The 13187-nt window shown below is 38.4% G+C and overlaps 2 protein-coding genes across 2 annotated transcripts; both read right to left on the bottom strand.

Annotated features, from left to right (window-relative positions):
• Nucleotides 1-295: 295 nt before the first annotated feature.
• On the bottom strand, nucleotides 296-7518 carry LOC113086991 (cytosolic phospholipase A2 gamma-like). Its single transcript, XM_026255538.1, has 11 exons — nucleotides 7474-7518; nucleotides 6042-6144; nucleotides 5828-5962; nucleotides 5501-5554; nucleotides 3711-3758; nucleotides 3373-3498; nucleotides 2831-2989; nucleotides 2479-2556; nucleotides 2249-2403; nucleotides 1605-1770; nucleotides 296-477 (listed from the first exon to the last, which is right to left on the bottom strand). Exons 1-11 carry the CDS (start codon nucleotides 7516-7518, stop codon nucleotides 296-298), a joined length of 1251 nt encoding a protein of 416 aa, XP_026111323.1.
• A 53-nt stretch (nucleotides 7519-7571) lies between these two features.
• LOC113086975 (cytosolic phospholipase A2 zeta-like) lies at nucleotides 7572-10744 on the bottom strand. Its single transcript, XM_026255537.1, has 6 exons — nucleotides 10724-10744; nucleotides 9836-9861; nucleotides 9522-9633; nucleotides 9276-9418; nucleotides 9022-9193; nucleotides 7572-7652 (listed from the first exon to the last, which is right to left on the bottom strand). Exons 2-6 carry the CDS (start codon nucleotides 9859-9861, stop codon nucleotides 7572-7574), a joined length of 534 nt encoding a protein of 177 aa, XP_026111322.1. The 5' UTR covers nucleotides 10724-10744.
• Nucleotides 10745-13187: the final 2443 nt, after the last annotated feature.

Raw genomic sequence — 13187 nt, 5'->3', positions numbered from 1 at the left:
TAAAGGTCTCTGCATAGCCCTGAATAATGCTTTTAAATTCATATTTTTTTGTAATAAGCAGATGTAATGTTTTAGAGAGTATTTTATTAATTCATTAGAATAGATGCAAAGTAATACAGTATTTAACAGTAATCTAGTCTGTGCTATTGTTGATTTGATTATTAATGATCAGATAAGTATTGCTTAAGCCCGCCTTTTTTTGTGAAGATCAAGCAATGAAGAAACAGAATGGAACATGCAAAAATACATTAAGCTGAAATAAAGTGCAAAAATCAGATTGAATTTCGAGCCAATTTTAGATTTGTCGTGCTTGTGCCTGGAAATATTTAGCCTCGGCGACCGCTCGGATCTGCTCCAGCAGTTTGGCTCTGTTGATTGAGAAGTTCTTCCCAGAGACCTGCAGAAGTTCAGCGATCATCTCAGCGCTGTAAGGAACCTGATAGGTGCCATATTTCTTCCTCCAGACATCAATTTTATCTGATGGAATAGTAACACACTTAAATCAGCAGGAGTTTAGTACTTTACAGGGGGTCTACTGTAAAGCTGAAGCCCAGGGGCCTTTGGTTATCTTAAGGTGCCCCTGACTCTAAGAAAAGTCTTTAAAAGTAAGACACAATCTGATGTTAGTATGAAAGAATGTGTGCCTTTTTGTTTGACTTACTTATCAAAAGTTAAAATAGCTAAATATGTTGCTAGGGTAGTCTAAAGAGTTGCTAAATTTAGCAACAAAATTGCTAAGTTGGCAGTGCTGAATAAATTCACTTGTCAAGAGAAAAAGTGACAGAAGCGCCTGCGATAATTGCGTTAAATAGTATTTTTAATGCCTTAAACTGAAAAAAAAAACACACCTGCGTTAAACACCACTAATATTTATATGATACGACAGAAAATCAACTGTGCAAAATATATTGTATATTAGATAAAAGCTCACAGAAAATAACTTTTTTCTTCTTCAAACTTAATCCTGAACGTGGTAAAACAGCTTTTCTCTTTTAAATTATTCTAAAACTGTTTAGCATTAAATCATAATTTGGATTTTGCACAGCCCCAAATTGAACATTAATTAATCAATCATAAAAGCAGAGCGTTTGGAGCAGGCAGGGTTATAAATAAAAGGTGTGTTTTTCCATTTAGCAAAACTGTTATTCATTTAAAAGCAACATCGAATTAACTTCATATACAACACCAAACCGTTGTGTCAGAGGGGAGTATATACAAGTTATAAAGCATTCATGTAAGCATGTTATCAGTTCAAGAGAACCCATGTTTAAATCAATGTTATAAGTGACAATATAATTATATATCTTATAATATGAATATTTAAAATGCTGTCAGTGAAAGCACATCAAGCAAAATCCTATATTTGCTGTAGCATGGCAGTTCACATTTTACACAATGAACTTGATTTGAACATGCTACAGTATCGCTACAATCTTTCACAATTATTTGTCATGTAATAGCAAGCCTAATCAGAATGTAACATACATGTTAACAGTTTATCAGATGTTAGGTCTGCAGAATCTACAGAGAAATCTGGAATGTTGAATGGGAAATGTGTAAGAACCCTAAATCAGATTCAGGATTGCTTGAAGATGTAAACTTGCCTCCACAGTTGGCCAGATTAAACAGAGGCATGTGAATCACGGTTGGAGCGTCTTTGCCTTTGAACACATAGAAGGCCTTTGGTTTCTTCACGTCCTCACTGGTAATGTTGACTTCAGGGAAAGTGATCTTCAGTTTCTTGCACATCTCAGCGGTTTGCGTCACTGTCTGCAGTGGAAAAGTGTAACAGTATCACTAGTTTTCTGAAATTGAACTTATTCACTTAAATCTACCCCATGTGTAGCCTGTACCTCCATCAGGCACCAGCTGAGAGACGAATGGGAATCCCAATGGATGGAAAGCTCAGATATTACAAAACTCATGAAGATATATGCCACATAGAATTAAATCTGTTTAAAAGGTTTTCTTTCTCTCTTGTTTTTATCTGGTCAGATGATGCACAGCATTTGCAATTATCTGTCAGTGTTTTTGTAGTTTTCTGTATATTTTAGGTTATGGTCTACAGTCTACTGATCACTATGAATGCATGAGTAAAAAAATTAACACGTTTATTTATTTATTTGTGTTCCACAGAAGAAAGTAAGTGAAGTTGAGTAAAAGTGAGGGAAGTAGGGGATGTATTCCTTTAAACAAACTTTTATGAGAGAATGTATGCATTGTATAGAGTTATATAAGTATATAATACCATGAAAGGATCGCCATCACTGAAATCCAGGGAAATGATGAGGTCAATGTCTCGTTCTTCTCTCAGCACTGAGAAGTAGGATGAGTTCAGCAACAGTCCGGCGTCTTCATAGTCTCTCGTCTCACCTTCCAGAAGAGCAGCAGGCACTGCTTCATCTAATCATTCACAGTGTGAAATCAGTCTCTATTATTCACAATGAATTTCCAGATAATGAACGGGTCTGTTCTCACCTGTCATGCTGTGGAGGAAGTTATAATGCCTGCCCCAGATCCACTGAGCAATGCATCTACAGATGCTAATCAAAAGATCTGCAAAATAAATATACACTTCAAAATTAATATTCTAAAGTTGTTCAGTTCTTTAGGTTCTTGTCAGTAACTATTTTGGATGTGTAGGCTTTTTGACTACATGGTGCATGCATGCATTGTTTTTAGCTTAGAGAATAAACATGTTAGTGAAAGGTTGCGATCTTGATTACTAAAAATGACGCTGAGATAGGCTCCAACATCCCTGTGATACTGCACGAGACAAACATTGTGGAAAATGGATGGATGAATCAATGTTAGAGACAGTTCAACCTACCAAATGGCCATGAATTGAGCTTGCGCTCCAAACTGAAATAGTTGCATACATCCATGGTGTACTGCATCATGTACTGTTTGGCTGCTTTTTTACCAGCAGTTTTATCTTCGTTCAGTTTTTCTAATTGATAAATCAGCTGTTTTTTACCTCCAGAGAGGTCTGTAAAAAGAGGGGGACATGTGCATTAGTCATTTGTTCATATTCTAGTTCTAGTGCATCTACAGTACAAGCATCATTTACTAGTAGTCAAATTGATTGATGTCATGGCATGTTACCCCATTATTTTTTGTGCTTTCAGGATTTGTTTTTCAGAATTGTTTCATTATTTACATGTATCTAAAAATACATTCAATAGACTATAGTTCATTTTACATTTGCATTCAAATAAATATTAAACACAGATATGAAGTGAAATACGGCTATTTTATTTTAGACAGTTTTTCATATTGCAAAAAAAGATAATTAAAAAGTATTCTTCTCAAACCAGTGTCAATAAATAGCAGGTGCGCTGTGTGTCAATCTGCCCCAGAGGAAGAGTTTACCGGTCAGTGTTGTTCTGATGCACTGATCAAGAGCAGAAGGATCAGTGCCTTTCAACACAGTGAGGTTCATGTCCACAAGGTTCAAGAGCACCTGGTAACATTGGTCTATAGGTGGGGAGTGTGGGTCTTTTGAAGGAAACACATTAAACAATCATGAACACAATGTCTCCTCTCCTCAACAAAGGCAAGTGAAAAGAGAGCTTTTTATTAGATCGTTTTAGAGTATGACACTTAAGTTTTCAGCTTGTAGCTTGAACATGTGTGGCCACAAATTTGATATATATACATTTGAATATATATGGAACTGATCAATAAATAAACACAATAAAATTCTATACCTTGCTTCGTTTTCTCTGATGCCGTTTTTATTTCAGGTAATAAAAGAGCTGAAAAAACAAAATCAAATGAAAGTGAAATTACTTTTAAAGAGTAACTTAACCCTAAACCAACTTTTTTTAGTTAATAATCAGTAAGAATTGAGCTTTATTAGTGCTGTTCATTGTTTCGAGTAACTTTTTTGACTTTTGAGTATAAAGTGTTTTAATTCTACAATATATGGTGTTAAAACGTCTGAGTGCTGCCCTCTTCAGGTTGAACGGTGGCTACTGCCGTTGATTTTTCCTATTGGATGTTGCGGTGGCAGGTGACGTAAGCAGTTTACAGCTCACCACGCCCCTTTGGTACGAGCTACCACGCCCTTGGCAGTATAAAACCATCTTGTTCCGTCAAAATCACTGTAGGGAGTCAGGAGTTGGAATTGCGACTATTGAAAACGATCAGGATAGACTATTATAGCATCTATTTAGCATATAAATTATATAGTTGTTCAGATCTTCAAGTTAGCGTAGATTTATCTGTATTTAGTACAGTGGTCAGGAGGTGTGTTGCTGGTTGTGACAGCACCACTGGACTGCATAGTTTTCCAGCAGACATTAAAATTAGGCGCCAGTGATTGCATGCACTTGGCCTGGAAGACCGTGAGTTCCCGCCTAGAGCTGGAGTGTGCAAACTGCATTTTACACGGGATTGCTTCTTCAACGCAATGGAGGTGGGGATGGGCTTCTCCACACAGCTCGCGCTGAAAAGAGATGCGATGCGGGAGTTAAGACCGCAATTTGAGCCAGTTGCTCGAATTGATATGAGCAGACACCTCGACTTCCTCCACTTCAGGTGAAGGTAGGTGAGAAAAGTCCTCTACTTCAAATGATCGCTCTGTTGCAAAGCTACTTGCGTCATTACAGTCACTCTCCATTTTAGCGTCTCTGACAGCAGCTGTCAATCAATCCGTCACTGCGGGTCTCATAGACAGTAAAAGAAATGGACAGAGCGACCCCATTGGAACTCAATTGAGACAAATGAAGCCCAGTTTTAGCGTTTTTTAGCACTTCCGTTTCTGACGCGCAGACTCAAACGAAGCTTGACGACGTCAGCAACCTGTCTGACAGATGTAAATCTTCTAGTAGCTGTGCGTGCAAACTGCCATCGTTAATCTTGCAGAGACGGCGAGCTTGAGCGGGGAGTTCTTTGTCGTGAGTGAGCAGGAGTAAGTATTCTGATTAATTATTTTGTATAGTATTTTAAAATGTAACGCCAGTACTCCATATTAAGTTAATTGCCTGCGAGCTTCTCCACCTGTCTGTAGGGTAATGCGACAGAGAGACGAGTGGTTATGACGCAATCGTTAGCCTATTTTTTACAAAAACTGTTTATACGGGGCCATAATGTAACATAGAAGGTAATGGAGCCCTTTATACATTGTCGTGTATCTTTAGAAATAAATAATGGACAAACAGAGTCTTTAAATGCCTCAGATGTAAAGTTATTCGCTGTCAAAGTTACGCCAAAATGAATGGGAGTCAATGGGAATGCTAACGCAAGTGAAGTTCTGCTAAAAGATGGCAGCCCCCACCCGACTTCAACTTCCGGTCGAGTTCCTTGCCCCTTGGCGGGTCTCATGTTCACGCCGCTCTCGCTCAGCCCCGCCCTCGGTTCATCCCCTCTATATCCGCTGTGATCTGCCCACTTTTCAGCATTTTTCAAATATTGTCAGTGGGTGGAGTCAGGCTATGACCAGGGGTTTAGTTATCCTTTAAGCAGAATTAAATCCTCAAGTTTCACAATGTTGTACCTTTTATCCACTTCCAGATCTCCTCTTCATCAGCTAAAACACTGCTGCACAGAGCTGGTAATGAAAAAAAATACTTTTAAAATAAATCCCCTTCATCTTGTTAATGTAATTTTCATATTAAGATTTATGTTGAAAAAAAAAATCAACTCAAATGTTTCTTTCAATGCATTTCAGTTTTTACTTGACAATTAGCTAGTTCTACTGATGTCACATGAGTATATTCATGTATTTTATTCTAGGTCAGTTCAATAGTCTACAATATACGCTGTAAGTTGGTATTACAAATAATAATACACTATAAGGCAGTCCTGCATCAGATTTTGTTACCTTGCAGGTAAAGCATGTCCATTTCATCCTGCTTCTTCATCTTATTTGTAAACTGGCTGCCGAAGCTGGATGTTTCCACAAACGCTCCAGTGAGAGAATAACCCGCTTCATGTGGACTGATCTCAAACCAGGGGTCTGCTGACAGAAAACACCTCCATATAACAGCTGACTCGAGCACATTATCTCTCGGTCTGTTTCAGACAGAAACACAGACCTCCTTCCTCACGCTGTTTGCATTGCTTGTCGATCGCTGTGTAGATGGGGAACGGGTCTTTACTGTGCTGGTTCCACTGCTCTGAGAGTTTGCATTCGTCAATCTGAAGAGAATATATTTTTACAGAGTCATGTTGTAGTGGAGACAACAAGTGTAATCACTAAAAAAGTTTCAGTGATGGCATTTGCTCAAATTGTCTTGAGTAAAGTTTGCTTAAAATCAAGATGCACATGTAAAAAATTAAAAGGCCCTTTTTAATAAGGGCAGTTCTCTGAGGACTGTACAACATGGAGCTCATGACTTCCTGATAGAACTCTAAAGATAGTCAGTGATTCCTCCACTGATACATTCCTAAAGAAAAGGCTTTGTGACATCACAGCATGGCAAGGGGCATAACATTTCTGTCACACGCTTGAGGTATTCAGCCTATCACAATGCAATGGATAGCTGGCCAATCAGAGTACACCCCCGCTTTACAGAATGATGAGCTTTGTAAAAATCAACTGTTTCAGAAAGGTGGGACATAGGGGAGCGACTATAATGTACATACAGTATGTGGAAAAACTCCTTTTTCCATTCTGCTGAAGCCTGATTTGTTCACACTTGTGTAGCTGCACAAACCAATGCAACTTTGACCCGCCGGAAAGGAGTGGGGCGTCCCGCTATATAAGTCAGCCCATAGCGCCATTCATCAGATCAATACTCCTTCAGTGACGAGGATGAAGATACTGTGAAAAAGAAGCAGTGAAAGAAGCTCCAGGTCTGCTTACCGCGGTAGAAGAAACTGAGGCAGCGAAACGATGCGATCTCTGCAGGCATCCAACATCAGGAGAGTAAGACCAAATTCCTGGAACAAATTTCAGTGTGCGTTGTTTCAAATATCGCGCCGAGAGTGTGGATCGTGCAAGGAGCTCTGGCAAGATGAAGACAGACACAGCGAGTGACACGGCGCTCGCTGATGGCTTTTGCTCTTTCTGTGAGAGCACAAGCCTCTCTCGTCTATGTTTATTTCATCAAGGTCCCCTCTGCCAGGCCCTCTCGTCCTTCTCCTCTCCTAAGAGAAAGAAACAGCGGAGCAGCGCATCTCTCTCAGCGGGCTCGAGAGGTGTCTTGTTGGCTCAGCGCCCGCGTGTCCCACCCTCCCCACATCCTCTCATGCCGATGTGCTTTACAAGTGAGGACCAGCGGCCCTCTTCAGCTGTGAGTGGACTGGTCTCATTTGGAGTGTCCAAAGAGGACATTATCATCCTCAAGTCACAGTGACATCAACGCAGAAACGGAGGAGTGGGGCGATTCCAGCGATGAGCCCGAAGCAAACCTTTGACCTCAGGTGCCAAATCTGAAGCCAGGCGCCAAGCTGATCCTTGTCTTCAGAAAGGCTTTGGAGGATCTGGATCTCGTGTGGTCAGTTCCAGACAAGCCCGTGGCTTACTGGACGAGTGGTTCCTGCCAGAGACTCGCAAGTGCCCAGCCCCATTCTTGCCAGCCATCCAATATGAGCTCACCAAGACGTGGCACTCCCCCTATTCGCTATGGGTAAACCCTTCCACTGCAGCAGTTCTCACTACCATTGATGGCGCTGTCAAAAAAGGGAATGCCAGACTCTCCCATCTGAAGGAAGGGATTACCGCACATCTGTGTCCAACATCATTGGGTCCAACACCAAGGGTCATGGAGCGCATCCATCTAAGCCCTGCCAGAGCACCTTGGCCATTGCCAACAGGGCATATGCTGCAGGCGGATAAGGCCGGTTCGGAGCTGCATGTGATGGGGATCCTTCAAGTGTTTCAAGCCAAACTTCTCTGTGGCATGGATGAGTCTGTGCGCTAAAAAAAGGCCACAGCACAGGTGATCGGCAAGACCATGGCCAGTCTGGCTAATGCTGACAGAGAGTAGCAATGCCGAGAAAATGTCCTTCCTCGACTTACCAGTCTCGCTGAAAGGGCTATTCAGTCTGCTGTAAACGGGTTAACTGAACGGGTTAACACTTCCTTCCCTAACCTGCCGGCCCCGCTGCTGCAGGCAACCAGAAGACCCCCGCTGCTCAGCCTGCAAAGTGAAGAGCCAAGAGCCAAGAGCCTCGGTGGAAGATGGAGGCTGGGCTAAAACAGCACCCCTGGCCAGTGAAATGCATATTTACCCAAGGATTGGTTTTTGACTGTGGATTTGAAAGATGCTTACTTGCACATAACATAGAGCAGCATGTGATTGTTGCTCATAGTGCGGCGTGATTGGATTCGTTCCCAAACACATAACGAGAGTGAATGTTCGAAATGGAAACGCTTTCAGTTACTTGACGTAACCTCGATTCCCTGAGATGAGGGAATGAGCATTATGTCACTTGCCACACCACAAGCTGTGCGAATTGATGACTGTCTCGTCAGTCAAATAATTTGATGAATGACACTACGGGCCGACTTATATAGTGGTCGGCCCGGCCCCTTCTAGTGGGTCAAACATCACAAATGTGAACAAATCAGGCTTCAGCAGAATAATAAAAAAATAGGTTGATTAAAAGTTGATTAAAAAGTCCGACCCAAATGTTTAATGTCACAATTGTTACCAATTAAAATAATGTTTTATGTTGGTTTATATCCAGCTGGTTGCTTTTATGCATCAGTTAGCCAGCGAAGTTGCATATATAAAGCTAGTGAAAGGAGAAAGCAAACTGATTTGTTCTTGCAACTGATAAACAGATTATAAACGCATTATTTTTATCGTCAGTGAAATACGTTTTTTTTTGTCCTTTTGATTAGATAATGATCAAGTTTTCTAATAAAGTGTGAAAGTACACATACAATATACATGTATCTAATAATACCTATTTATCATTATCTGTAAAATTCACTATCGGTCAACCTCTATTTAAAACACATACATTTAAAAACTGAACATGATCACATCTACCCTCAACAAGTCACGACGGGTTATGTTATGAATAGTAACTGGCCTCTTTCACATATAATGTGACAAGCATCACTGCCCAAACGTCAGTCATGCTGAAGATGTCTTTCCCATAGTAATATTTCTTCAGTTTGGCCAATGCGTCTGTAAATCTGACTCCTGGACCACTGAGTCTCCTGATGATTTTGTCCTTCACAGTCTCTAGTTTGGTGGACCAGTCTGGTTCTTGGTATAAGGAGGCCATGCACCTTCAGAGAAAAACATATTGCTCTCAGTTTTAACATTTAACCCAATTCAATCTCTGTGTGTGTGGTTTCTCAGGGTTTGTACCAGGTGGATCCAGAGACTCCGCTCAGATAAAGGATGCAGTCCAGAAGACCTGCTTTATCAAGCTGAACCAGGGATCCCAGCAAACCCACCATGGCTCTTTGTCCTCCTCCAGAACCCAGTAATGCAATGTTTGGCACCGCATCCTGAAATGCACACACCATTCAAAGCATGGCATATTTTTTTAAAATCAAGAGGGTGAAACTGATGTTTGACATCTGATGTTCACTGTAATGTAAGATGTTTTACCTGACTGCAGCGTATGACAAACTTCTGCAAGCATTGTAGAACAGTGTTTCTCCTTCTGGCTACAAACTCTTCCTCCTTCTTATTCAGAGAGTGTCCGATTCTCACCTCGCCGCTGCAGCCGTGACACAGACAGACAAACAGAGCAGTGCTGAATTCAGCTTCACCTATTTTATATACATATTCTAGATCTGAATACAATTTATTCTACAATTAATTTTGATAATTTATATTCTGAATTATCCAGTTTGTCATAGTTGCTAATTGTGTCCGAGTGATGCAGCACAGTTGTTATCCCAGAATCTGTGCAGAATTACCTTTCCTTGGGTTTGGATGCACTCATCTATAAAACAATGGAGTCGACATTTAAGTAAATCTTCTAAGCAAATATGAATTTTTCAAAAATGTTTAGTTTTTCTTGTTTTCCTATTTCATTTAATCGGAAATGTTTCCTGAGCAACAAATCAGCATATTAGAATGATTTCTGTCTGATCATGTGACAGCAACAACTTAGATTATATGTGTGATTATTAACAGTTATTCTGAATTGTAACAATATTTCACAATATTACTGTTTTGACTGTATTCTTGAGCAAATAAATGCAGCCCTGGTATTTCAGACAGTAAATCCAGAACGTGATGTTCTTCACTCATGACTGACAGCTCTGAATACCAAAAGTGTATAGAAACGAATGCAAATATCATAAGAATTTCTGATTTTTAAAAAAAAAGAAAAAAAAAAGAGTAAATGTGGAAAACTAAATAGACCAACAGGGAAATATAAATAAGTAGAATAAAGTTTCTGCTTAAAAGTTAAAAGCGGTAAACAGAACATGATCTGAAATGTATTAAAAATAATTTCAAATTTTTAAGTACAATTATTTTTACTTTGAAATATAACATTAGATAACCACAATACATTTATAAGTTCATGTAATCTCAGTATGTTTATCTAATAATCACAGTATGTTTCAAACAATTATTTATAGTATAGATAACATTTTAACATTATACATATCTTTATGCATGGAAAATGAAACGATTTGTCACACTGAAATATCCCTTAAATAAATGTATTTATCCTATTTCTGTAATGTTATTGTTATTGTGTGTATTTTAAAGCTTATTAATGACATATGTCAAAGGATTCTTTCATGCAACTTTTGTCACATGTCAGTTAAAATGACATTAAAACATGTACTCACTGTTCCTGTGAACCAATAACAACACAGCAGCCGTTGTCTCTCTGAGCGGCTGAAGATGCTTTTATAACGCTCTGAAACGAAACTGCAAGTATAACATCGTGAGGAGTGGAGATGATGAATGTTACATTTTTAAAATAGTTCACAGAGAACATGAAAATGTGATATTTCCTGTTAAATCAATCATGCAAATCCCTTGAAGACAACTGATGAGATTTGTGTTTGGGTGTGTTGGGGAGGGATGTGGTGCACCTCACCTTTGATTAGTTTGTGTTGCAGACAAAAGGTTGATATAGGTTCTTTTCGCAGAAAAAAAGAAAGGCTTCATGCACATTAGTTACCAAAGACTTATATAATAAAAGACTATAGTATTAATGACCTTTAAAATGTAAGTAAAGTGGTTTACATATGTACATACATAAAAAAAGGTGAACATACATATCACAGAATCATGAGAATATTTGTGATTGCTTATATTGTTTTATTAGCACTAAACAGTGTTAGAAATAGTCTTCTAGATTTAGGGGCAATAGTTTATAGAGGAACACATTACTCAAAATTAAATAATGGAAAAAATGTTTAAATAAATAATTGTTATTAAATCACAAAACTCTTTTAAATTAATTATTTGTCACAAAAAAAAAAAAAAAATTACTATTAATTTCTCATTTTTATCATACCTGAATAGAATTTTTACTCAAACAAGCTTGTGGCATTTCATTTTCATTTTCATTGTTAAGTTGTCGACTCGTCACTCAACAATAACAGGCATCGCCTTTCAAAGTCAAATTCTTGTACATACATATATATAAGTCTCTGTTTGTAGCAATAGCCAAAAATACATTGTATGGGTCTAAATTATTGATTTTTCTTTTATGCTAAAAAAAGTAAATATCATGTTCCATGAAGATAATTTGTACATTTCCTACTGTAAATATATTAGAACTGAATAAGAACTTAATTTGGACAACTTAATTTTTTTTTTCAATATTTAGATTTTTTTGCACCCTCAGATTCCAGATTTTCAAATATTGTCCTGTCCTTTCCTAACAGACCATACATCGATGGAAAGCTTATTTAACGAAATTTCCCTTATGACTGGTTTTGTGGTGCAGGGTCGCACACACACACACACACACACATGTATGGGGGTATATGCATGTCAGGCTATTTAATCTTTAATAAGGCAATTTTCGTATAACATTTAATCATTTAGCAGACAATTTTATTATCCACTTATTAAGTGGATGTGTTATTTTTATGCCAAATTCTTATATTTAATCAATAATCTAGAATAATAAGACACGACAGGGTTAAAGAGACACAGACGCTGCATCGGAAGAGGCATTAAGTCTTATTTAGGCAGACTGTAAAATAATCATAAATGCTTTAACAAGCCCAGTCAAAGCACTGCTGTTAATCTATATTCTAGTGTATATGATAGTGAAAGCTGCTTGCTGTTTAACCTATGGCAATGCATGACATAGCAAGTTTAACTAATCCCTGCATTGCTGTATTCTCTAATCTCTATTCAGTTCATGTATATCTGTTTTCTAACATTGTTTACTACCATGTATGTTTTTACTTATGTGCCTTTTTTTATAGAAAAAACACAAATGTATACACTAACTGAGTGATGCAGTGAAACATTAAGACACCTGTCGATGTTTCCAACCTAACCAGCAATCCTTGTTCCAGGACCATTAAGGTATTTAAGAACATCATTACAATAGTCCATGTAACATAAGTGGCTCAACAGTAATGTTATGAAGTGTGTGCAAATAAAACAAAAATGAATTTATTCAACAATTTCTTCTCTGATGTGTCAGTCTCCAGCATGCGAGTACTTGCTGGGACACTCATGCTGATATTTTACATGTATATTGTTTTACTTTGATTTTGCGATTTTGCTCTGCTGTATGACTGAGATGCTGGGAACCACTTATTTCTTTGCATCGTTAGGTTCTGATGTGAAATATGACGTAATTGTATAAAGTACTTCATTTATTCAAGATTATCAGAAGTAGCCTACGTTTAAGGCAGGTATGGGAACTAGCTGACAACTGTAAAAAATTCAGCTCCCAAACCAAGCTGATGAAGTAAATGATCAGCTGGGGAAAAGAAAGAGAAACAGCTTCAAACCCAAGCAAAGTAAATACATCCAGCTCCAAGCACCAGCTGGTTTTGAGCGCTCTGACCAGCTTCACCAGTTTACATGTTAACAAAAACAGCTTGAGCTGGTCATGCTGGACTTTCCAGAGAGGCGAGGGCGTCAATGTATATACATTAAAAAAAACATTTTAACATCTTGGACGAACACACACACACACACACATTGCTATTAGTGGTATTATTTGTACAGTACAAACTGTATTTTCTATCGCCCGAAACCAAAGCTACACCTAAATATACATTAGATTAAAAAAAAAAAAAAAAAAAAAAAACACCAGTATGTTTTTTAAGCCTT

This window comes from Carassius auratus, chromosome 5 (genome assembly GCF_003368295.1).
Source record: "Carassius auratus strain Wakin chromosome 5, ASM336829v1, whole genome shotgun sequence".
NCBI classification, from domain to species: domain Eukaryota; kingdom Metazoa; phylum Chordata; class Actinopteri; order Cypriniformes; family Cyprinidae; genus Carassius; species Carassius auratus.
This window is presented reverse-complemented; position numbering and strand designations above follow the sequence as displayed.

Bases quoted from the DNA above. Each gene is read 5' to 3' on its own strand.
- LOC113086975 (XM_026255537.1), bottom strand. From the start codon at position 9,861: ATGAGTGCATCCAAACCCAAGGAAAG. The intron at 9,634-9,835 runs GTAATTCTGCAC...TCACGGCTGCAG, and splicing joins GCATCCAAACCCAAGGAAAG to CGGCGAGGTGAGAATCGGAC. The intron at 9,194-9,275 runs GTACAAACCCTG...TTTTCTCTGAAG, and splicing joins GGAGTCTCTGGATCCACCTG to GTGCATGGCCTCCTTATACC.
- LOC113086991 (XM_026255538.1), bottom strand. From the start codon at position 7,518: ATGGGGCTGGGCACTTGCGAGTCTCTGGCAGGAACCACTCGTCCA. The intron at 3,759-5,500 runs GTACAACATTGT...TTGTTTTTTCAG, and splicing joins GATCTGGAAGTGGATAAAAG to CTCTTTTATTACCTGAAATA. The intron at 2,404-2,478 runs GTGAGAACAGAC...GTGAATGATTAG, and splicing joins CTTCCTCCACAGCATGACAG to ATGAAGCAGTGCCTGCTGCT.